The sequence below is a fragment of the Macrotis lagotis genome, chromosome X (assembly GCF_037893015.1).
Source record: "Macrotis lagotis isolate mMagLag1 chromosome X, bilby.v1.9.chrom.fasta, whole genome shotgun sequence".
NCBI classification, from domain to species: domain Eukaryota; kingdom Metazoa; phylum Chordata; class Mammalia; order Peramelemorphia; family Peramelidae; genus Macrotis; species Macrotis lagotis.
In genome coordinates, this window is record NC_133666.1 from 239448149 (window position 1) to 239474928 (window position 26780).

General features: G+C 35.3%; 1 protein-coding gene across 3 annotated transcripts in view; it reads right to left on the reverse strand.

The window, feature by feature from the left end:
* Nucleotides 1-26780, reverse strand: part of FAM151B (family with sequence similarity 151 member B) — a 67930-nt gene that overhangs the window by 13485 nt on the left and 27665 nt on the right. Inside the window, exons 4-6 of one of the 3 annotated variants that reach the window (XR_012471322.1) lie at nucleotides 8823-9040; nucleotides 4406-4541; nucleotides 1461-1699 (exon numbers count right to left, since the gene is read on the reverse strand). Coding sequence is in view for 2 of the 3 variants with exons in the window: in XM_074200040.1 (XP_074056141.1) it covers nucleotides 1525-1699; nucleotides 4406-4541; nucleotides 8823-9040 (529 nt within the window). In the remaining variant the exon portion in view is untranslated. Of the gene's footprint in view, nucleotides 1-1435; nucleotides 1700-4405; nucleotides 4542-8822; nucleotides 9041-26780 lie in introns of those variants that run through there. The other 2 variants (XM_074200040.1, XM_074200041.1) reach the window with 2 other exon arrangements.

Genomic DNA, 26780 nt, shown 5'->3' on the forward strand with positions numbered 1-26780 from the left:
TTGATGGTTTCAAATAGATACTGCTAATTATTCTAAGGAACAGTCCATTTATTCCTACACTCTAGTATTTTTAGTAGGAATAGATGCTGTATTTTGTCAAAAGCTTTTTCATCATCTATTGATATGATCATATAACTTCTGATAGGTTTGTTGTTGATATAATTGAGTATACTAACAGTTTTCCTAATATGGAACCCCAACCCTGCATTCTTAGGATAAATCCTACTTGATCGTAATGTATTATCCCAGTGATAACTTGTTGTAATCATTTTGCTAAGATTTTATTTAAGATTTTTGTATCTATATTCATTAGGGAGATAGGTCTATAATTTTCTTTCTCTGTTTTAACTCTTCCTGGTTTTGGTATCAGTTCAAATTCCTATTGACAAGAATACCACTTAGACTGGACAGTAAATGTTTATAAATAACAATAGGATTTCCTATCCTCTTCCAAGATGCCTCTTATCTTGTTTGTAGATCCAAGTGAAGGAATTTACTGGTGCTTTCACTGAGCTGACCAGGTAGTTTTGACACAGGCCAAGTCATCATTTTAGATGTAGGAGACAGACAGGCTTTACATAGCAGACTGACATTTTTACACACTGAAATTTAATATTAGTTAAAAGTTAAAAGACTAATCTTTGATCAGAAACATATAGATCAAAAAAATTAATTACAAATTAAAGAATATCAGATTAGACATTAGTTCCTGAAATGTTTAGCAAGGCATCAATATGAATGTGGTTTATAAGAGGAATGGAAAGTGTAAAATGTAAAGCTTGATATAGTAGATGACCTTGTGCAAATCTCTGAAGGAAATGTTAGATTCTAAGAATAGAGATAGAGGGGAGAGTACATTTCAGACATAAGGGGCAGACTATGCAAAATATGGAAATAGGAGATAGAGAACCACATATGAAGATGCAATAAGAAAGGTAATTTGTTGAATCACATGTGTAGTGGAGTAATGAATAATAAGGCTGGAAAGGGAAGTGAGGGACAGATTTAAATTATACAGAGGGATTTATATTTGATCCTTAATATAACTGGAGTTTACTCTTTAAGCATAAAGGAGGTATAAAATATCAAGGTTCTTGTTCTCAAATTATCTAAGAGGAGTAATAAAAAACTCCCAAAGGGCTTTTAGACTATTTATGCCTATAGAGTGCTCTAATACAATGTTATAACATGAGAAATTTTATCAAATGCTTTAATAAAATCTAGTTATATGTCTAAAATATTCCTTTTATCAGTCCAACAACACCATCAAAAAGGAAATGGTATTTGTCTGACATAACATTCTTGATAAATTCAAATTCATATATTTTCTTTCTTCATTATCACTTCAAAACATTCTTTTAATAAAATATTATAGAAATTTTCTAATAATTTAAGGAAAGTTCACTATCCCATAATTTGCTAAATATACCTTTTTGCCATAAAAAAAGTTAAATATTCACTTCTCTGTAGTCCTTTGGTGTCTCTCCCTTTCTTCACAATCTTTTAAAGATCACAGGCAGTGACTCAGCCATTACACAGACCAATTCTCTTACTGTTTTGGGATGTAGTTGGTCCAGGTATGATGGTTTTAACTAATTGAAGGCAGTTGAGTACTCTATCTGTCTCTTTACTTATCCTGTTTTTCAACTCCCTGTTAATCATTTTTGTTCTATCCATTTCTGTCCAAAGATAATTTTCCCTGACAAAGAAGGAAAAAAAAAAGAGAAGCAAAATTATGTGAGCCATTAAAACTCCATATCAAATTGGCTTCTTTGAGTAATAATAGATATCTTAATACTGTGCTTAGTTTTCATGAAGACCGTCAAACTATCAATTTTACAAAATATATTTAATTGTCACAACCAACCTATATGAAATGGAATAATTTGTCCTAACACATCTGCCCTCTCTTACCTAGTATTCTATGTATTTTGATAGCTAGAAATTTAGGCTTTTGCTGTACAACAAAGTTGTTTTCAACCAAAAAAGCTATTTGACTTTTTGCCAATATCCACGTGTGCTTATAGTAAATTTATTTCCAAAGAATAGGTAAAGTTTTACTTGTAGATGAACATTATGGAACATTTTAATCATAAAGGAAAGAAATTGCCACATTGGTTTGAATACAGAGGCTATATTTTTCTTCTTTCCTCAAATATGATTTTTATAAAATCAGAGTGTGATCTATAGTAACATTTTAAATAAAAAGACAAAAATGAAAATGAAAGAGATGAAGAGTGATAATAAAAATTAATACAATGTTTTTCTCTGAAATGATTACAAAAAAGTCTAAATGTATTTTACATTATTATTTTTCAGGGTAAGTATATTTTTCTTTCAAAGAGACTTTAAGGGGGTGGCTAGGGGGCGCAATGGATAGAGCACTGGCCTTGGAGTCAGGAGTACCTGAGTTCAAATCCGGCCTCAAACACTTAATAATTACCTAGCTGTGTGGCCTTGGGCAAGCCACTTAACCCCATTGCCTTGAAACATTTAAAAAAAAATAAAAACAAACAAACAAAAAAACCCAAAGAGAAGCCTATATTTAAGGATGGTGACCTTTAGTCAGAGTAATACACCATGTTTAAAGAATTCATAACAGAATAGCAATAGGAAATTGTGGCTTAAAAACATATTCGCAAGTATTAAAATATATTGAATTCTAAGCTAATCAGTACTTTGTATGGCATAGAATATAAGAATAACTGCTTTTCAAAATGATGATCTCAAATTGCTGCAAGATCATTAAAAGGGCTTCCCAAATCACTAAAACATTAGAATAATAGTGTCCAAGATTAGGTATTTGTAGCAGAACCAGTTTGGGATTCCTGAAAGTGCAGGAGGATTTCCCTATTGTAGTCCAGACTGGTATTCTATTCAATTCTGACTTCTAGACTCCAGTTTCCTAGGCAGGAGTATACTGGTAAAATCTTACCTGGCTTGGAATGGGAGTGGGAGTTGGGGGAGACTGTTTCCAGGTCACTTAAAATTTAGTGTGCTATATTAACATTTTTCTCCATCTCTTTCTTAAGTCTAGACAATCAATAAAACAATAAATCATGCCAATTTCCAAGATGTAAATGCTCAAATCAAAAATTTAACAATTCATTGCTGAGACACAATTATGAGCTGGTTCCAACACATCACAGGCCTCCAGGTAAACAGTCCTCACTATGAGTGCCTATGTAAGATATATGTACTTGCAGGCTTATTTAATTGCCTCTTCTAAATTCATGTCATAATTGAAATATGCAATTTTTATCCACTTGGTTTTCCAAAATGTACTTTTTGGCCAATGTTTTCTGAATAACTACCTATTACTAATAGGCCTAGAGGCCCATTACAATTCCAGAACTTTACCTAATCAATGCAATGTCATCTACAAACAGTAGCCCCTAAAGACTAGGCTTTTGTACAAATGAGCATACATACAAAAAATAAACTATTTTAGCGAACAAGACCCCCTGTTTTATGCCTTAGAGAAATGTTGCATCAATTATGTGTAACTGTAATTATTGTGAAATTCTACATGCTTTTGCTATGCACAAAAGACACTTTATTGGGGGGGGAGGTGATCTTTAAAGTAGCTTTTTTGTTCAGCCAAGAAAATGGTTTTTTAAATCAGCAAATGAACACACCAAGATCTTGGATGCTCTACACTTCCCAGTCAGTGTCACGACTGTGGTTATCATTGGGAGAACCCTGCTTATTCCCATTACTAATGAGATAATGTTTATAAAGTGCTTTGCTCATGCCTGGCACAGTGGGCACTTTAATGTTTATTTCCTCCCCTCCCCTTCTCCTCTGCTTCCCACCTTGTGGTTTCATCAAGGATACTTTTAATGAATCCTTCACTTGAAAATTTTACAATGATCAGAAACCTGTAGTTTAGATGTCCTCTTATTCCCCATTTTGCATTACTGCTATTATTTGTAATATCTTTCATTCTTCTGGGAACTTTCTCCCCTTGAATTGACATAAAAATCAATCACCGAGTATTTTTAAGACTGTCAATTCCATCAGAGATTTCTCCTGCATGCATCTGATTCTATCTGGCTAATATTTTCAATTTTATTTTCTTGAATGACATTTCAACCTTGTCATATTTGTACATTGAATATGCTAGAAAACATGCAGAAATAATTCAGAAAATTCAATCTGTACAGAGCACAATGATATGATGCCCATACTAACAAGTAGTAATTTTAAATGGATTTTTAATACCTATTGGAAACAATATTTTTCTTAAAAAGCAAATTCATGAAAGTTTAATAGAAATAGAAGGGGAATGTGATTTGGAATATAAATACCCATACATTATTTTTGAGGGTTATAACCAACAAAGTGAAACATAATAAATTGCACATTTATCTCAGTTCATTACAAATAACATATATCTACTTACCTATTTGATTGCTGTACCAGCCAAAGCAACTGCTGTAAAGATTGCCTAACTAATGCTGCTCTGACAGGAAATGTTACAGGTTGATTTAGTTTATTACATACGTGTTCCATATCTTTCACCATTGTCCAACTGTAGCCTGAAGGAAAAAGAAAGAGAAAACTAGAATTCTAAGAGATAAATACTAATTTTGTACTAAATATTTTATTTCTGCTCTTTGTTGGGAAAAGGAGATGGGAATGTAAAGACAACAGAAATGGCAACATTATATCTTTAACCAAAAGAATAATCAAGCTGCAAAATGAGGTAAAGACCAACATCTCAAACCACATAATAAGATAAACTGTAAATTGAACACATGACTTGGATATAAAAAGTGATATAATAAATTATAAGACTTTTGAATCTGTGGCTATGGGAAGAATTCATGACCAAAGGATAGAAAAGATTACAGAAGACAAAATAGACAATATTGATTACATTTTTTAAGCTTAGGCAACCAATGAAATCTCCAGAACAACCTCACCAAGTTCTAAGAAGTTCATCATCAATCTAATCTGATGAATTTGTTGATCACTAGCCACTGAATAAGACTAGACCTACAATATAATAATCTGTTTTTTAAAGCTACTATACTTAAGGATTTAATATATAAAAATACATATTCTTAAAATAAACTTAAATTTTGATAAAAAATTAATTCAAAGTCTGAAATTTCATTCTGTACTATGCTACTCTACCTTTTTTTATTTAAATAGCTTACCAATAACAACTGGAATTAGTTCAAAACCCACAAAACAGACAAAAGCATATTTTTCATTATGCATAAAAATGGAAAGTCACATCTTTCAATGAAAAAGGAATTAGGGTTGAGAACCACAAAATAGATCTTAGATCTATTCACAGTAGATTCATTACCAAATGGCAATTTAATAAAAAAATTCCATTCTGTATTTCAAATTCACTAACTCTGAAAAGCTACATTAATTTAGAGTAGTTTAAAACAACTTTAAGCAAATGAATTAGAACTGACTTCTAGACTCCAGTTCCCTTTGCAGGAGTATGATGATAAAATCTTAACTGGCTTGGAATGGGGGTGGGAGTTGGGGGAGACTGTTTCCAGGTCATTTAAATTTAGTGTGCTATATTAACATTATTCTCCATCTCTTTCTTAAGATTAGACAATCAATAAAACAATAAATCATGCCAATTTCCAAGGGGTAAATGCTCAAGCCAAAAATTTAACAATCCATTGCCAAGACACAATTATGAGCTGGTTCCAATACATCACTGGACTCCAGGTAAACAGTCCTCACTACTCAAACCTGGGGCCTGCCCTCCTCATCCCTCTGCATGAAGTCTCTTGAGTAATTAATTCACCCCAGTCCAGGTCTCTCAGCATAGTGGTCAGTGGGTTGGGCAGTAGCTGCAGGAGCAGGAAGAGATTTCCAGTTAAAACTCTAGATAAGCTAACTTGAGATAAGACAGACATTAAAACAGGAAGCTACTGAGGGCACTTATGGAAGATAAAGGAATGAACAGGAATAAAAGTGCCAGACTGTACATCCCCACCCTCTGTGAACTAAATGTGGCTATAGCTGCATAGAACCGGAACCAAAGTTCCAGAACATGAAAGTCAATCTAGTCCTCACTTGAAGGAAAGAATCCAACCTTTAAGTTCTTGGTGAATGCAACTCCTTTGTGACTTAAAAATACAGACGCTCTTTAGGTGCATGCCAAATTAAAAACCTGAGTCTATAATTCCATAACCACCCAATGCTCAGCCAGTAAAGCTGTTAACCCACTCTACATAGCAGGCCTTCCCTTAATCTTCACTGACAGAGGAGAAAGTTGTAGAGAAAACAGTTATCTGGAAATAGCCCTGACTGGGCAAGTGTTCCTCTTGTAAACTTCAGACAAAGGTCTCGATCAATCTTGCAGTCCAGACCTCAGACACTATACCTAATTTTGAAAGCTAAGGTATCTGATGGAGAATAAAGTAATAGATTTGACCCTTTCACATATACATGCCCCTCCCGACTCCTAATATAGATACTGCTTATTATTCTTTGGAACAATCCATTTATTCCTATGCTCTCTAGAGTTTTTAGTAAGAATGGGTTCTGTATTTTGTCAAAGGTTTTATCAGCATCTATTGATATAATGCTCTACTGAGCATTTCCAGCTTTTCAGAATCTACCTCTTTCAACTTTCCCGTCTTCTTTCTCCACCTCCCCACCCTTAGCTAAAATGACCTCCTTGCTATTCCTCGGCCCACAAATATGGCTTCCCAGGCTCTGTGTATTGACATGATTTGAGTCCCACATCTAGAAGGCTCTCCCTCCTCACTGCCACCTCCTGGTTCCCAAGGCTTAGGTCCCAGCTGCTGCAGGAGGCCTCTCCCAGTAGCACACCCCCTACCCTTCCCCTGTTGAGATAACTTTTGTATGCTCTCTTTCATGTTCCACTGATGGATGTGTCATTTTTGCCTAATGTAAGGTCCTTAAGGCCACTGATTCTGCTTTCCCTAGAATCCCCAACACAGCCCAGTAGATGGCCCATAGCAAGTACTTGCTAACTGTTTGTTGATTGATATTGAAATGAGAGGCAATATGATTTCAAACTGCATCACAAACAGTGTACTAGATTAGGAATGGTAATCAATGACCATAATAATCTAGTATTTGATAAAACAAACAATCTAAGCTTTTTGGATAAGAACTCAAACATCTGACAACATTTGTTGGAAAAATGGGAAAACAGCCAAAACAACCAAAAAAAGGAGGGGGACAAGGTAGCATCACCAACCCTGGAGTCAGGAGAATCTGAATTCAAATCAAGCCTCAGAAACTTAATAATTATCTAGCTGTGTGATCTTCAGCAAGTCACTTAACCCCACTGCCTTACAAAAATAGAAAGGAAGGAAGGAAGGAAGAAAGAGAGAAAGGGAGAGAGAAAGAAAATGGGAAAACAGGTTGGCAGAAACTAGGCACATACCATATACTAAGAGTAGGTCAAAATGGACAATAATTCAGATCTAAAAGATAGCATCATAAATGAATTAACGGCACATGGAAAAATGTACTTGTCACAGATCTATGGAAATTGAAAGAGGTTATGACCCAATGAGATTGAGGGGATCTTAGAAATAAAATGAATAATTTTGATTACATGAAGTTTAAAAGCTTTTGCACAAACAAAACTAATCAAGTCAAAATTAGAAGGAAAATAGATAACTGGGGAAAAATTTTATAGCAGATTTCTCTGATAAAGGCCTCGGTTCTCAGATAAATAGGGAACTGAGCAAAATTTATAAAACTATAAAAATAAGTCATTCTCCAATTGACATATGGTCAAAGGAGATAAACAGGCAGTTTTCCGAAGAAGAAATCAAAGCTAACAATAGTCACACTAAAAAAAATGCTGTAAATCACTACTGTTAAGAGAAATGCAAATTAAAACAATTCTGAGATATCACCTCTCATGTCCCATATTGATCAGAAAATGACAATTACTGGAGGGAATGTGGAAAAATTAGGATATGCTGATAAGAGTTGTGAACTTATCTAGCCATTCTGGAGAATACTTTAGAACTATGCTCAAAGGACTATAAAACTGTACACACCCTTTGACCCAGCAATATCACTACAAGGTTTATAACTCAAAGAGTTAAAAGAAAAGGGAAAAAGTCCTGCTTGTACACAAATATTTATAGTAGCTCTTTTAGTGGTGGCAACGAACTGAAAAATTAAAGGAATATCCATCAACTGAAAAATGGCTAAACAAATTATGGTATATGATTATGATGGAATGCTATTGTACTATTAGAGATGACAAGCAGAAAAACTAGGAAGACATATAAACTGATGCAAAGTAAAGTAAGCAAAGTAAAGAGAACATTGTATATAGTAACAACAACATTTTAATGTTGATTATCTGTAAAAGACTTAGCTACTCTGATCAAGGCAATGATCCAAGATAAGTCTACAGAACCCATAATGAAAAATGTTATCCATCTCCAGAAAGAGAACTGAGTACAAGATTGAAGCATTTTTTAATCTTTATTTTTCTTATTTTGTTACTATGTATACATTTTATTTTGCAACATGACTAATATGAAAATAAATAAAAAAAGTGAAGTACTACATTATAGACTGAAAAGTTAAGAACCAGAAAGAATCCATCTATATCTTTAATGTTTTTGTTATTTTGTTGGAAAAACTATTATTGAATGTGGAGGGTATTTTCATTTTACCTACATGTAAATAGTGACTATTATTCTTCTTTAAATAATTTTTTATAGTTTTTAATTTTAATATATCTGCACTTCAATTTTATTGCTGCAAATCCTTTGAGGGGAACAGATGGGTACAAATCAGATATAAGTAAATATAATTAAATGTTTGTTTAGTTTTATTACCTTCATTAAGTTGATCAGGGTACCACCCAGTTGTCCAGCCCAAAGACAAAGTCACGTCTGGGAAAAAGGCTGTCACAGTTTCTAGAAATTCCTTTGCATCCAACCCTTTATCTTTTGCATTAGGACCAGGAAGTATATCAGCATTAATCCACACAGGACGATTCAGATCCATCTTAATATCTTTCAGAAGTTCCATGGATGGCTTCACTGCTGCCAGACTAAAAGTAAAATAAACTATCACTGAAACAAATTTCTGATTCAAAAAGTAGAACAATATGAAAATAATAAATTTGACTTAATATTTAAGTTCATTTCATCAAATAAGTAAGGATGTTGTGAAAAACTCTTTTAAAAAGATACTTTTAAAATATCACACATTTCAGTATATACTACAATATCTCAAGGACCATCATTCTGTCATCAGGATTATATGTGGGTATTGCATAAAGATACTTAAGATTCTATGCTGGTAAATGGTAAACAAACTGAAGATTCATGTTCTCCCACACTTATGCAAACCAATGGAGAATTTTCATAAATCCAATCTCTTCAACCTGAGATACAGAATATCAGGATCAATATTATTTTTATTTCCTCTACAAATCTACAGATTAGTATTGAATTTTGCACCCTTACATTTCACTCTCTCAATTAAAGACCTACTTTGATGTTTCATCATTTTAATATCCTTATCTCTGCCCTCTGGCAGATTAGGTTAGTGGTTTTTTTTTCCCCTTAAAAGTTATTTTGGGGCAGAGCTAGGTGGTGCAGTGGATAAAGTACCAGCCCTGGAGTCAGGAGGATCTGAGTTCAAACCCAAGCTCAGACACTTAGTACTAATTTAGCTGTGTGACCTTGGGCAATGACTTAATCCCCCTTCCTTGCAGGAAAAAAAATGGTTGACTCAGCAAACTAAGAGTTCAGCTCAATCACCTCAAAAGGATTTTCAACACCTATTCTTGTTAAATCTCACTCCAATTTCTAGTGATCAGGCATATTAGAAACAATATTAATTTTAACAAGCAGTTAGCATGGAAGACGGTTGTTTGATACATAGCTCTCTATTAAATAATAGTTTAGCAAAACTCTAAGGTTTATATATCTTTTGAAGGACTTTGTGAGGGTTCTAAGAAATTCCTTCTGACTACAAAGTTTCAAGTTGTAAATTAAGAACAGAATGCAGTTTTGAAAAACAGGGAAATAAAAAGATACGTTTGCAATAGATCATGACAGTAACAAACAGCTTCACAAGGATGGAGAGTAAGATAAAGTTAATTCAAACAATAGTAAATTATAAGAATAGATCTAATTGTTGGTATCTTCTTATATTTTAAGAGTATACAAAAGCATTGGCACATGGGCTCTTACCTTTGATCAACAACTAATAGCATACCTTTAGAAACCCAGTAAAATCAACTAAGCATTAGACCTTTCTTAGATTTTCATTTACCTGTAAATTTGAGACCCTAGTTTAGCAAAGATCTTTCTCTCAATTTTGAAAACTCATATGCTAAAACAGAATTTTAGATCAGACTCCTTAACTACTAAATCATTTTTTTGATAACAGCTAAAGACAATATGACAAAACCTATGCTATATGATTTCTATAAATAAATTATTTTAGTGAGTGAAAGAAAGCAAGATAGAACTGGCCAGTAAGAAAAGGAAAGAGTCAAAATTCCTCTAATTCTTTTTTTTGTAGTTTTTTGCAAGGCAATGGGGTTAAAGTGGCTTGCCCAAGGTCACACAGCTAGGTAATTACTTGACCCCCCCTCCCGCTTTATTCACTGCGCCACCTAGCCGCCCCTTCCTCTAATTCTTGAAGATGAAAATTTTAAAAATATTTATAACACCATAAATTTTAAAGAAAAAGTTTTAAAATGTTTGTGACCTACTCACATTTTCATCTTTAAAAAAACACACAATAGAAAATCATATAACTTTTTTCTTTTTTAAGGTTTTTGCAAGGCAAATGTGGTTAAGTGGCTTGCCCAAGGCTACACAGCTAGGTAATTATTAAGTGTCTGAGGCCGAATTTGAACTCAGGTACTCCTGACCCCAGGGCCTGTGCTCTATCCACTACGCCACCTAGCTGCCCTCATATAACTTTTTAAAGAAAAATAAATTCATTTTTCTTTTTTTTTTAATTTATTTCTTATTCTCATTTTGTACAAATGTTTTTTTACATTAATAAAATATACTTGTTTACAAGTAAACAAAATACCCCTCCCCCCATGAATATAGATAGACTTGCTTGGGCGAAAAAGTAAAGGGGAGAGAAAAAAATTAAACTTAAAAAAAAAATAATAATAGCAATAAGTGTAGGTATGGCCAGGTGGCGCAATGGACGAAGCACCAGCCCTAGAGCCAAGAACACCCAAATCCATATCCAGCCTCGTAAACCCAATAATCACCCAGCCATGTGACATGCAAACCACCCAATCCCCACTGCCCTGCAAAAAACAAAATGAAGAAGAAAAAAAAAAGACCCAAAATAAAATAAAATAGTAATAATAAGTAGGGGTGGCTGGGTGGCAGACAGAGCATTTACCCTTGAGCCAGGAGCACCTGGGTCCGAATCCGGCCCCAGACACCCAAAGATCACCCATCTATGTGGCCCCAGGCAGGCCACCCAGCCCCACTTGCCCTGCACCCTCCCCCAAATACTAATAACAAAAAATGTGCTTCTGTCTTTGTTCCAACACCATCAACTCTGTGTGAGTGGATCACATTCTTTATGATAAGTCCATCACAAAAGTTACTTTCATATTTTTCCAACGTTGCCATTGCTGATCGCAACTCCCTCGTTTCTTATTTCTCCACTACCATGTACCATATTTTCTCTCTCCTTTCACTCTGATTCTGCTGTAGGGTCGCTGAGTGGTGCAGCAGACAGATCCCTGGTCCTGGGGCCAAGAAGCCCTGAGCCCCCATACCACCCCTTAGGCCCAGAATCCACCTGGCCCTGTGGTTCTGGACAGGCCTTCCAATCCCAGCCCCTTGCAAGAAGTAAAAAAGAAAATGTGTCATATCTGACCACTGTCCCACCATGGTCCATCCTTTCCTCCTTTATTCACATCCCCACCCCTTCCCCCTGCTCCCCCCTTCTTCTTACTCCAGATGTCTATATCCCATTGAGTATATTTGCTGTTTCCTTTCCTAGCCATCTCTGATGAGAGCAAAGGTTCCCTCATTCCCCCTTGCCTCCCCCCTTCCATATCATTGCAATAGCTCATTGTAATAAAAAAAATCTTATTATGTGAAATATCTTGGTCTATTCCCCCTCTCCTTTTTCTTTCTCCCATTCCATTTCCCTTTTTTCCCTATTAACTCCATTTTTACACCATATTTTATCTTCAAATTCAGCTTTCTCCTGTACTTCAACTATAAAAGCTCCCTCTACCTGCTCTATTAAATGAGATGGTTCATATGAATATTATCAGTATCATTTTTCTATGCATGCAGTTCATCCTCATTAAGTCCCTCATATTTCCCCCCTCTCCTCCAATCTCCATGCTTCACCTGAGTCCTGTATCTAAAGATCAAACCTTCTGTTCAGCTCTGGCCATTCCAAAAGGAACCTTTGAAATTCCCCTGGTTCATTGAAAGTCCATCTTTTTCCCTGGAAGAGGACATTCAGCCTTGCTGGGTAGTTCATTCTTGGCTGCATTCTAAGCTCTTTTGCCTTCTGGTATATTGTATTCCAAGCCCTACGAGCTTCCAATGTAGTTGCTGCTAAGTCCTGTGTGATCCTGACTGCAGCTCCATGATATTTGAACTGTGTCCTTCTGGCTGCTTGTAATATTTTCTCTTTGATTTGGGAGTTCTGGAACTTGGCTATAATATTCCTGAGGGTTGGTTTTTTGGGATCTCTTTCTCTGGGGGATCGGTGGATTCTCTCCATTTCTATTTTGCCCTCTGCTTCTAGAACATCAGGGCAATTTTCCTGTAGTAATTCTTTGAAAATGATGTCAAGGCTCTTTTCCTGATCATGACTTTCAGGTATTCCAATAATTTTCAAATTATCTTTCCTAAGTCTGTTTTCCATATCAGTTGTTTTTTCAATGAGATATTTCACATTTCCTTCTAATTTTTCATTTTTTTTATTTTGAAGTATTGATTCCTGATTTCTGTTAAATTCATCAATCTCCCTGAATTCTATTCTTTGTCTGAAGGATTTGTTCTCCTCAGAGAGTTTTCTTATCTCTTTTTCCATCTGGCCAATTTTGCTTTTTAAAGCATTCTTCTCCTCAATAACTTTTTGAACTGTTTTATACATTTGACCTAAGCTGGTTTTTAGCATGCTATTTTCTTCAGCATTTTTTGGATTTCCTTGACTAAGCTGCTGACTTCATTTTCATGTTTTTCCTGCATCTCTCTCCTTTCTTTTCCCAGTTTTGCTTCCAACTCCTTCATTTGATTTTCAAAGTCTTTTTTGAGCTCTATCATAGCCTGAGCCCAATTTCTGTTTTTCTTGGAGTCTTCAGATGCAGGAGCTTGTGCTTCCTCATCTTCAGACTGAGTATTTTGATCCTTCTTGGGCTCATTTGCAAAATATTTCTCAATGGTCTTCCTCTTGTTTCTTTGCTTGTTCATTTTCCCAGCCTAAGCCTGTTTTTTGGAGTGCTTCCTGAGCTTTTGGGACACTCCCACAAGGGTCTCAGTGTGTGAGGTTCTGTCCTCCCTCCCGGTCTGTGAATGAACATAAGCACCCCCCTCTGCCACGGGGCCGAGGTGGGGGGGGGCCCTGTTGTTCTATGGGGGGGCCTAGACCGGGATCAGGATCTGAATGTGGTCAGAGCTCCAGAGTCTTGTTCCAGGGGCAGAGGACAGAGCTCTGCAGTCTCTCTTCACTCCCCTCCCTCAGCTCAATGGGCTCATGCCCTGGGGGCTCCTGCTTACTGGCTCCACCTGCTTCTGTTTCCTGGATCTGAAATGCAGTGGCCATGCTGCTGGCTGTGTGCCCTGAGGGCTTGGCTCTAAGTGCTCGCTCTGGCAGAGGTCCCCTGCTGTTCCCCCACTTTGTGCCGGTGCTCCCCGGGGTGCAGCTCAGGAGACTCCCCTGCTGCTGTGAGCTGGGGCTCCCAGCACCCTGAGGCTGCCTCCGGGAGGCTGAAGTTCTTTCACTCTGGCGGGTCGCCCCTCCGACCCGGGGAGCAGAGCCTTTCTGCTCTTTTCTAGGTTACCTTGAGTAGGAGAACTGCCTCACTGGGTCCCTTTGTAGGTTCTGTCTCTCTAAAGTTTAGTTAGAGTCCTTAGTTTATGAGTTTTTATCAGAGAGCTCCTAAGACGCAATCCCTTCATGTCGCCATCTTGGCTCCAGCCCCCCAATAAATTTATTTTTCTAAACTTTTTTAGACAACCAAAATTTACAACTGTTTCCTCTGTATCAAAAATAATACAACTGTTTCTCCTATATTTAAAAAAAAGTTCACTTCACTCAGTCATACTAAAAGAGAGGAAAATCCAGTAAATATTATTCAATTAAAGGAAGAATAAATCATAGCAAAGAATACAAAGAGGATTCATGTGGTAGATTGCTGTTAGCATCTCAAACTAAAGATGTACAAAAATTGAAATCTCCTTCCCCATAATCTTGCCTCTCCTCCAAACTTTCTAGTTTATATTGATACCACCATCTCTCAGTTCCCAAGTCTATAGTCTGGAGTCATTATTGACTCTTCTTTCCTCACCTATCAAATTTTGTTGATTGTCACATTCATCCCTTTTTTAAATTCATATAGCCATTACTCTAGTCTGGGTCCACATCATCCTCATTTGGACTATTGTAATAGCCTCTCAGTATCTTGCTCTCCAATCCATCCTTCATAACTGCCAAAAAAATTCTTCCTCTAAGGAACTGATCTGTGTTCTCCTTTCTTGAAGGTTTCTATTTTCTTAAAACACAAAAACTTTAGTGAGACAATGAGTGACTGGCTCTTTACAATCTTCCATACCACTTCTTTCATGCAAACTACAATACTAGTGGTTGCTGGAGCTTAAAATGTTATCTCCTTGACACATGTGTCCATGCATGGCACAAACATATTTCTATTTTTATTTTAGAACTTTTTTCCTTTTAAGTCTCAGTTAAGTTGCCATCTCCTTCAAAAGGCTTTCTCTATCCACCATGGCTTTAAAACATTCTCTTTTTCCTCACATTATTTAGAACACTTTGAATATCTCCTTTGTTCCCTATCTTATAAAATTGAATTCAAAAAACAGACTAGATACTAAACTGAACCAGGCTGTGCCCTAAACTTCTTTGTCTACAAGGACTGTATCCTGTTTCTAACCTTTTCACACTTTGCCTTATGCATGGAAGAGAGGTAGGATTTGCTGAATGGATATCATATTCATTCATACAACCTAAAAAATCTAAAAACCTAAAACCTAAAAAAAAAAAGGGTTCATGCAGAGAGGAATTTAGAAGTACTGTAAGGAGATTCTTCAAAATAAATCAAAGCAATATACAGAAATTCACCACTAAATAATTTCCACATAAGGGATAAAATCAGGTCCATACAACCTTACATCTATGAAATACACCATTCATATTATAAAACATTCCAGCAAACCCCAATTTATCCTGGCCAGGGTTGATGACTTGATAAATAACAGAACTAAAAAAAAACAAAGTTAAGAGCTTCTTCACATTTTCTTTGTCCCTCTATAAATGTGAAAATACTTCCAAAATGCATTTGTCAAATTATGTTTTTAAAGCATAACTTTATTTAAAAGCTTTCACAAAGCTACATTTTCTTTTGACAAGTTCCTTTTCATGAAAAATGACCAAACTATGGTTTAAATATTCAAATATTCAAAAAACAACTTTGATTTTTCTTTCCCTCCCTCAATTTGCATTCATACCTACACATTATTGTTATAAGTTTTAGTCATCCTACATAACTTTTATTTTTTAAATAAATATATATATGAAAATTTCACAATCAAAGTATTATGCTAATATTTTTCTGGATTAACAATATAAACTGGCAAGTTACTTGGAAAGTTTTGAAACTCTTTGGAATCCTTGTGGCTTATATACATAGCTCATTGAGATTTTCAACCCAGGAATACAAATTCTGCATAAGTCACCACTTACCACTTGCTCTTCACTCATATTCGTTTGAACCCCCAAAACTATGCTTCTACCCCTACCACTCTACCACCATTGTTGTCTCCGTTACCAATAACCTCTTAGTTGGCAGATTCAATGGCCTTTTTTTTTGGAAGGCAATTAGGGTTAAGTGACTAGTAGGGTCACACAATTATTAAGTGTTAAGTGTCTGAGGCCTGATTTGAACTCAAGTCCTCCTGACACCAGGGCCAGTACTCAATGTACTTTTCTTAATTCTCATTCTCCTTGACCTCTCTGCATTTAAAAAAAAAATACATCGATTTACTTTTTAAATGCTTCTTAGATGCTTTCATTTATCTATCAATTCCTCAAACTCAACCCAAACCATTCTCATCATCTTTTCAAAATTTGCTCCTGACTGCTTTGAGTGATATCAGTAACATCAGATAAAAATCTTATATATGTCAAAATTAAATTTTGATTCTGTATTTTCTGTAATGTTATTCTGTATCTGAAGTCTCTTCTTCATGAGTTGTTCAGTCTTCCAATTGAAAACTTAATTTAAAAAAATTCTGAGCTAAATTTAGAGGTTCAATACTCTGATGAAATGCTTAAATTCTAAGGGAAGCTTGGTATTAATTGCAATTCACTTTCTGCCAAGGAAACTTTTTGACTTCTATTACTTCAACCCTTGAGAAACTCCATGTTTGCTAGCAAACTATCAGTTTGCCATCCTTGAGAGCAGACAAACTGACCTTCTCCCATGTAACACACATCCATGACAATTAAAAATGGATCCTGTCTCATTCCCAGGTCTGTGAATCTACTAGTTTTTGTTCCACTATCAATAGCCTCAGGATGTAACTAGGTTCCATAAATCCATAAAGCATTCCTCTAGAGGAGTGATCACCCCCAGATACTGACAACTCTATAATCAATTGTATTATTTCCTGACTTTTAAGTCTATACCCAGAGTCCTCAGGGACTGAGGTGGGAGAGCAAAGACCCCAGTTTCAGAGATTTTATACTCTAGTTCTTTCCATTTATCCTTTGTGTCCAGCCTTTTGTAAAGGACTGATATTAACTGATCAACTGATATCAAATAGATTGTTACCCTTCCCTAAGGGGAGAAGTAATACCTGTCCTCTGGGTTCTGGGGGAGGGTAACAATCTCTTCCATATCAATTGATGTGTGACTTCCTAGAGAGGTGTGGTTGCCTCCTACTTGAGGTGTTCAAACAAAAACTAGGCAACTACCTGTTAGGATTAGTCATGATAAATGATATCTTTAGAGGAATGTCACTAGTGGAAGGCTCTAGAGATCAGTGTTTGGTGTTGTGTTACTGAACTTTTTTATCCATAATTTGCACAAAGGCTGAGATAATATATTAAACACATTTGTGCATGAATTCAGGTATCCAAAAGATACTGATATGCTAGAATATTCTGAATCTAATAAAACTGAACTGCTGTCCATCTGAACCTATCCTGTACTGGGTTGCAGTATATTAATACATCATTTTGACATATCCTAGTGATAGTCCATCTGAACTCCACTCCCATTTTGTATGATGCTTAATAAGAAGGCAAGGCAAAGAAGAGTTATCAATGGCTGGTATATGATAACTATTTTCTCATTAATTTATTATAATGCATACTTAATTTTTTGATTCTAAAAAACATCAAATAGCATAATGAAGTGCAAAAAGTTTAAGCTCTGGAGTCCAGGAACTTGGGATCAAAATCCTGCCTCTGTGATTTATTATCTGTGTTACCTTTAACTTACCTAAACTCAGTTTCCTCATCTGTAAAATGAAAGTAATGGATTAGTTGGCCACTGAAGTCCCTTTTAGTTCTAAATCTATGATCCTATAAATGTAATGATTAGCAGATCTTTGCTTAAAAAAATGAACTTCATAGACTGAAATCAAAACTGCCCACCAAATTACTGCCAGAACCTCAGCATATAATAATTTATTCAACAATAAATGTTTATAGATTTAAGCCACAAACGAACTGGCATTTATTCCATAATCATTTATTAAATGCCAACTTATGTGCAAGGCAATTTACTAGTGAAAGGAACAAAAAAAAAAAAGGAAATAGAAATACTTGCCCTGAAAAAAATTTATATTTTATAGATGACAGAAAGGAAGACTTATTTTTCATATTGTATTAATATTTTCTCTTTTTATATTTTTTCTTTTCTAATTGTATTAAAAGCAATGAAGAAAAAAGATTCGAGAAAGGTACGTGGGCTTGCTAGAAAGAACTGAACTAGTCAAGAGTGAAACAGGAATAGTGCTATTAAAAAAATACATTGCAGTGTGCAGGGCTGGTAAATAAATTCCAGTTGATGCCATGACAACAGAGTAAACCTCTTGAGTTTTTACAGCAACACTTTAGGTCCAGTGAGCTCTTAAAAAATTATACAAGACACTAGAAACTAAAGGGTGCCAAGCAACTGAAGAACCACTTAACCAATTATGGCACATGAATATAAGGGTAGAAGTGCAGCTGTTGCAAAACAGACAGAGTTGTACAAATCTGAGACTTACTGACTGTGTAACCCTAAGTAAATATTTGGGTAAATCTCTCAAAATACAATTTTCTAAGAAGATGCCTGCACTGGTAGAGAAGTTTTCTCATTAAGAAATTTGCTAGTATCAAGTAAATCACAGGTACAATCTCTATCACCACTCATCCTGGAGGTAATGTAAAGCTGTTACACCATAAGAAATAATTAAGTAGGGGCAGCCAGCTGTTCCAGTAGATGGAGCAGCTAGGAGGTGCAGTGGATAGAGCACCAGCCCTGGAGTCAGGAAGACCTGGGTTCAAATATGACCTCAGACACTTAAGAATGACCTAGCTGTGTGACCTTGGGTAAGTCACAACCCCATGCCTTAAATAAATAAAATTTTTAAAAAATTAAGTAGTTCATTTCAGATGAATCTAGAAAGACTAGTACAGATTGATAAAGAGTGAAATAAGCAAATTCCAGGGAAAAACAACATTGTCTCCTGAAAGAAAAGTGATGAACTCAAGGTTCAGAATATCTCACACACACACACATATTCAGGCTTAGACAATTGTGGATTTGTTTGTGCTTAACTATGATATTTGATATAAGGGTTTTGCTTTTCTATTTTTCAATATGGAGAGAATAACTGGGGCTAGGTAACAATGAAAAAAAAGTTTTTAAAAAGTCACTGAAGCATTTTAAAATGCACAAAAGAGAAGAAAAAGAATGCAAATAGGGAACAGAAAATAATGTTGAATTTATATATGCACATATACATATATGTAAATACACACATCTACACACAATTAATTTCATATACTTAAAAGAAAAAGCAAGCTGAATGTAATACAAATTCAAACTTCAAGTACTATACTCATTTTTGGTTCTACATAGAAATGCTTCTCTTATTGTTTATTTGTTAAGTTCAGAATTTTAAAAAATACACACAAAATTAATTATTGTATCCAAATTCAAGTGTGCATTTTTGGGTGATTTTTGTTTCTTTGCTTTTTTAAAGGAAATTTTATTTAATTTAAACACTTTCAAAATGAGCATTTTTATCCACACAAGAGAACATATGATTTCATATGAAACTGGATATCTACATTTCATATCTCTTGTCTTTTTTTTTTCAAAAAAAGATTCACAATAAATTCCACACATTACTTTCAAAACACATATATGTTCGGTTTTAGTGCTAAAGATGATGGGGAAATTGGGCAGTACCACCCCAAAGAGAGGGGTGAAGAGAGAAAAGAACTCACAACTGACCCTGGAAGTGTAAAAGCTCAGATTGTTTATTCACAGTCCTGTAAAGTTCATCACAGACCTGCAAAGCACAAGCAGTTCACAGATTAAACTTCATCTGGAGAAACAGCAAATTACTTGAGGACAGACTGAATAGTTTCACTGAAAGAGAGAAAGAGAGAGAAGCTTAGATTAACATGGGTAGAGGAAAGAACTTAATTACAAGCCCAGAAAGAACATAGGTCCAGGAAAGAACTTAGAAGAAGGGAGAAGGAAATGGCATGAAGCCCAGGAGAGAAGAAAAATTTAAATTAACATAAATCTGGCCACATGGAATTGGCGCCACATATTGATCCAGCAGCATAAGTCAGAGCATATGGTTCTAGCTTAGTGCGAGAGAAATGTGGCAGTCTGCCAGGAATTCAAAGAAGAAAGAGACCTCCAGGCTGGAGGATCTTGCTTAAATGCATTTCCATGATGAGTAGGACAAGGGTGGTGCTTAGAGAATGGTTTAGCGCCTGGCTCCAGGTATTCTCAATATGTTTGCCACAGGGGTGGCCCCCAAGGAATGACTAAGACAGTACATTGCCCAGGGTTGGCATTCTATGCACTAGTCATTCCTGTCCCAAAGGAAGTGACCTTCAAGTCTAATGTGGCATTTCTCTGTGGCCCGCCCGCTTCACTAACAAATTGAATGTTTTATATCTTAAAAAAAAAAGTTGCTTTTTAATGAAATTTGAGGATTTTATAAATAGTTCATTTTTCTTTCTATTCTTTCCATATGGAAATCCTTATTTCCTGATGTTAACCAAATTTAGTACAATAAAAATTTTATTATAAATGATGCCAAATTTGTGAAAAAAGAGTTAATTGTTTTACCAAATTCATAGTTAAATGAAATCTTTCTTGTATATAAACTTCCTCTTCCGTGGTCCACCACTTCCCTCCTAGATATCCTGCTTCTAAGAACTTTTAGTGATTCTGATACTACTGTACAACACAGAACAGAAAATTGTGAATATTTTGTTCATCTCCTATTAAAATTTCCTCTGCCTTTGACATTACTTTTAACATTCTTTGAGAATTTTCAAACAGTATCCAGTAACAAAAGATATCATCCAATTGAACCCAATTTCTAAAAGATATCTGCAATACACAAAATTTTTTCCCTGATGTTTTATTTAACATATAAACAATAGTTGTATTTTACATTTTATCATTTTATATCATTTATATCATTTTAATCAGCTGTAAAATTGTATATCTTACAAATAAATTCTACCCTTTCCTCTAAAAAAAATAACCAAAAAATAACCAAAAAAGCAACTGTCCTGTTCATCTGAACTTGTGTTCTCTTCTCTGTGTTTTTAAAAAAATGTTTCAATAGTCCCCCTTCACTCCAACTTTATTAAAAATCAAGGTGGCAGCTAGGTGGCCCAGGAGGACCTGAGTTCAAATCCGAGGCAGACACTAATTACCTAGCTGTGTGACCTCAGGCAAGTCACTTAACCATCCCATTAAACCAGATTAGGTTGTTCACTGCCTCAATCAAAATTCTAAAGTTTTTCCAAGCTGTTTTTCTTTAGGTTTTGTTTTTTTGCAAGGCAAATGGGGTTAAGTGGCTTGCCCAAGGCCACATGGCTAGGTAATTAGGTAATTATTAAGTGTCTGAGACCGCATTTGAACCCAGGTATTCCTGACTCCAGGGCTGGTGCTTCATACACTGCGCCACCTAGCCGCCCCTCAAGGCACCACCTAGCTGACCCTCCAAGTTGTTTTTCATTACAATATTATAGTCCCTATATAAATTATTCTGGTTCTGCTCAATTATTTCTACCCTGGTTTTGTTGTTTGGTGGCTCTCTTTCCTTTGCCAGTAGACTTCTGACTAATTCTATGCTATTGTTTGTCCTTCATTTTTTTTTTACAAGGCAAACAGAGTTAAGTGGCTTGCCCAAGGTCACACAGCTAGGTAATTATTAAGTGCCTGAGTCAGGATTTGAACTCAGGTACTCCTCCAGAGCCGGTGGTCTATCCACTGCACCACCTAGCCGCCCCTGTCCTTCATTCTTGAACACCATGACATCAGGGAGGTGATATACTATGACACACACATGAGCCAGATTTAATGCACAGGGCACTGAACTCTATATGCAGTTCTGGCGTGGATGAAGTAATTTACTATAGTTTCTCATTGAATTTCTTGATTATGATTCAATCTAGTACAGATTTGGGTTTTTTGGTTTTTTTTTTTGCTGTGGTAGATAAGTAGGAGTTGGTCAGTTGGCTCCTGCTCAGGCAGATCTCTTGTCCAAGAATGTAAAATGTGCAACTGGACTGCTGTCTGTTGTTTCTTAGCCATTTCATTCTAACCTTATAAAGTTGTTCACTTTTTCTTATTATAAATCTAGTGCTGTAAGAGGCCATTTAGTCTAGTTCCCTCACTGAGACCCGGGGAAGTTAGGACACTTGCTCAAGAGCAAACAGATAGTAATCACTAGAAGTAGAAGTTGAACACAACAGTCAAGAGTTCTTTCTTAGTACAACACTTTCCAGAAGGGAAAACCCAAAGTTCTCAGTAGAGGAAAATAACAATTTAGAGAGTTGAAACAATAAAGATCTTACAATTATACTTGGAAGTATTTTCTGATAAAAAATTCATTTTACCAAATTGCAAGTATTGTAACTTCACATATTTCAGTTTCAGATCGCAATCTGTACAAAATCTGAGTATATTTTAATCTAGTTTTAGAAAAAATTAAGTAATGCTATTCATTCAAAATAACTACATTTTGTGATACTGTAAAACAGTGAATAGAATGCCTGGCCTAGAGTCAGGAAGACCCAAGTTCAAATTCGACCTCAAACCCTTACTAGCTGTGTGATCCTGGGCAAGTCACTTAAACTCTGTTTGTCTAAGTTCCTCAGTTGTAAAATGGGGATCATAATAGCTCCTACCTCCTAGGGTTGCTGGGAGGATATGAGAACAATAATTGTAGAGCAGTTACTAGCACAGTGCCTAGTTCAGCACAAGAGAGATTTTACATACACACAAACACACATGCATGCATACACATAAATGTATGCATATATACACGAATAACTACTAGTAATCATAGTAAGAGCATGTACTTATTATTCTTATTATAATTCCTAGTAGTTCTATTTAGATGACAGAGGAACAACTTGGAATATACAAGTATTTCTTCTGAATGACAGGCAGGTGATACTCAGTATTATTTTGATTAACAATGTGAGATAATTAATTCTCTCTGAGGGAAAATGCTATAAATGAAATAATAATATTCAGTTTTCAAAAGCTAAAGTAGCCTTCATAGGTTGTAAAAGATAACTGAATTGAAGTCAGAGGACCTAAAGTCAGAGTTTGAACAAATAAATCACTTATCCTTTCTGGACTTCAGCTTCCTCCTTTGTAAAATGAAGGTGTTGATTTCAATGGTCTTTTAAAGTCCCTTCCAGCTCTAAAATTCTTATTTCTATTGTTTTACAAATAATCTTTTTCCTCTTCTATAACTGCTTTTTACAGTAAAAATTTTCCAATTTCCCCCATCCATTTACACATGTACTAGCATGCTTTCAAGGAGCTTACATTTTGCATTTGATGCTTACAGCAATCCATAAGATGAGGTCCTTCATACCACTATTCCTATTTCCCAGATATAAATAGACTGAGGGTGATAGATGAAATGATTTATTAAAGGGTCCCATATCTACTGAATGTCAAAATAGTTTAATACACCCATCTTTTGACTCATCCAATTGCATTGCTTGTAATGTTACATAGACTGACAGAACTAATTTACCATCAAAACTAATAAATAATAGTAATAAATAGTAAAGATATGCAGCTTTAAACACTGCCTTTCCAAAAGCAAATCTTAACTAAAATGATCCTTTAAAGATAATTTTGATTTTATGAAAAAAATACATTCTGATAGTACTTATTCTATCTTGTTGCTTGATAATACAATCTATTCTGAAAAGTTGCTGGCAACCACACACTTTGAATTTTAGAGACTAAAAAAAATCATTTATTTTTCAAACTTCCTTGTCTTGAAACTCATTAACAGCAGATGGTGACAGAGTATCATCATGGATGAAGTAATTAGCTAGTTTCTCATTGAATTTCTTGATTAGATTTGATCTAGTATAGTTTTTAGTTTTTTTTCTGTAGTAAATAAGTGGAAGTTGGTCAGTTGGGTTCAGGCAGATATCTTGTCCAAGAGTGTAAAGTATACAAATGAACTATTGTCTTTTGTTTCTTGGCCATTTCATTATTATAGCCTTATGAAGTTGTTCACTTTTACTTAATCATAAATTTAGAGCTGTAAGACATCTCAGGGGCCATTTAGTCCAGTGCCCTTGCTGTGGCCCAGGGAGGTTAAGGAACTTGCTCAAGATCACTTATGTATTAATCACCAGTTAAATCTAAGAAAAAGTATTCAGGGGCTGCTAGGTGGTGTAGTGGATAAAGCACCGGCCCTGGAGTCAGGAGTACCTGGGTTCAAATCCGGTCTCAGACACTTAATAATTACCTAGCTGTGTGGCCTTGGGCAAGCCACTTAACCCCATTTGTCTAGCCAAAAAAACCTAAAAAAAAAAAGAAAAAGTATTCAAATATTGATATATCAAGAGGGTGATAAACCAATACAATCCTAGATTTCTTTACACACACACACACAGCTCTTTGTTTTAAAAAATATAATTTTGTTTAACAACTTGTTGGGTAGCAATTAAGTAAAACAATTAAGCAACCAGGCTTGGTTCTTAAAAACATATAGATATATAGATACAGATATAGATGTAGATATATAGATATAGATATACATAGACATTCCCTACTTGTTTTATACCACTTTCCTACTTTGCTCATTCAAAACAACTCTGCTAGTATCTACATTTCATTTTTCTTCTCCTTTCACTCTCACTTGAAGGTTTCTGCAGCAGAATCCATAATGCTTGTTTTGGGAAGCCACTGAGACAAATAATTAACACATAGAAATTAGGGTTGAAAGGGAACTTATAGATTATCCAGTCCCTCCTTCCACATTTTACAAATGAGGAAACTGGAGCTCAAAAGCTTAACATGATATGTTCAAAGTCACAAAAAATTCTAAGTAACAAAGTATTTGAACCCACCATTTTAACAAACCTATTTCTGTTATAACAAGAGAAGACTGAATTTGGAATCAGAAAGATGTGTATTAAACTATTTTGACACTCAGTAGATATGGGACCCTTTAATAAATCATTTCATCTATCACCCTCAGTCTATTTATATCTGGGAAATAGGAATAGTGGTATGAAGGACCTCATCTTATGGACTGCTGTAAGCATCAAATGCAAAACGTAAGCTCCTTGAAAGCATGCCAGTACATGTGTAAATGGATGGGGGAAAAAATGAAAATAAATTTTAAAAAATTTTCAACTGTTTAATTACAAAAAAAAAAAGTTTTCCAGGACCTAGAACAGCTCCTGGAACACAGAAGGTACTGGATAAATGCTTGCTGGATAACTTTTGTATATTTGCTACTCACACAAGATGGTTTTATTATGTCTTGAAAGGCCATTTCACTGAATTCAAACCACCTCATTTTGAAACATTGAACTACTAAGTTAAACATCTCAAATGCTTAAGTAATTTTTCATATGACTATGGATTGCTTTGATCTCATCTGTAAATTGTCTTTGCATATCCTTTGACCACATTTGTCAATTGGGCAATGGCTTTTTTTTAAAAAATATGAGTCAGTTCTCTATATGAGTCCTTTGTTAGAAACATTAGTTGTAAAGATTGTTTCCCAGTTTACTACATTTCTTTTGATCTTGATTACAGTGGGTTTGTCTATGCAAAAGCTTTTTAATTTAATGTAACTGAAATTTTGTAGTTTGTTTTTAGTGATGTTCTCCATCTCTTCCTTAGTCATAAACTGCTTTCCTTTCCATAGATCTGACAGGTAAACTAGTCCTTTGTTATCTAATTTGCTTAAAGTATTGTTTTTTATGTCTAAATCTTGTATACATTTGGATCTTATGTTGGTAAAGGGTGTTAGGTGTTGGTCTACTCTAAGTTTCTTCCATACTAACTTCCAATTTTCCCAGCAGTTTTATCCAAGAGTTTTTATCCCAATAGTTGGACTCTTTGGGTTTATCAAACAGCAGATTAATATAATTGTTTCCTGCTATTGCACCTAGTTTATTCCACTGATTCACCACTCTATTTCTTAGCCAATACCAGACAGTTGTTTTTTTTTAGGTTTTTTTTTTTGCAAGGCAAATGGGGTTAAGTGGCTTGCCCAAGGCCACACAGCTAGGTAATTAGTAAGCATCTGAGACCGGATTTGAACCAAGCTACTCCTGACTCCAGGGCCCATGCTTTATCCACTGCGCCACCTAGCCGCCCCCCCCCCCCCGACAGTTTTGATGACTGATGCTTTATAATATAATTTTAGATGAGGTAGGGCTAAGCCACCTTCTTTTGCACTTTTTTCATTAAATCCCTGGAAATTCTTGACTTTTTATTTCTCCATATGAATTTACTTACAACTTTTTCTAACTCATTAAAGTAATTTTTTGGAATTTTGATTGGTAGGGCACTGAACAGTTAGTTTAGTTTTGGTGGAATTGCCATTTTTTATTATATTAGCTCTACCTATCCATGAACAGTTGATATTTGCCCAGTTATTTAAATCTTATTTAATTTGTGTGAGAAGTGTTTTATAATTGTTTTCAAAAAGTTTCTGAGTCTGCCTTGGCAAATAGACTCCCAGGAATTTTATATACTGTCTTAGGTTATTTTGAATGGGATTTCTCTTTCTAGCTCTTCCTGCTGTATTTTGCTAGTCATATATAGAAAAGTTGGGGATTTATGAGGGTTATTTTATATCCTGAGTCTAATTAAAAAAAGAAAACCCAGTCCCCAATTGACAAATGGTCAAAGGATATGCAAAGGCAATTTACAGATGAGGAGATCAAAGCAATCCATAGTCATATGAAAAATTGCTCTAAATCATTACTTATCAGAGAAATGCAAATTAAAGCTTCTCTGAGGCACCACCTCACACCTCTCACACTGGCCAATATGACCA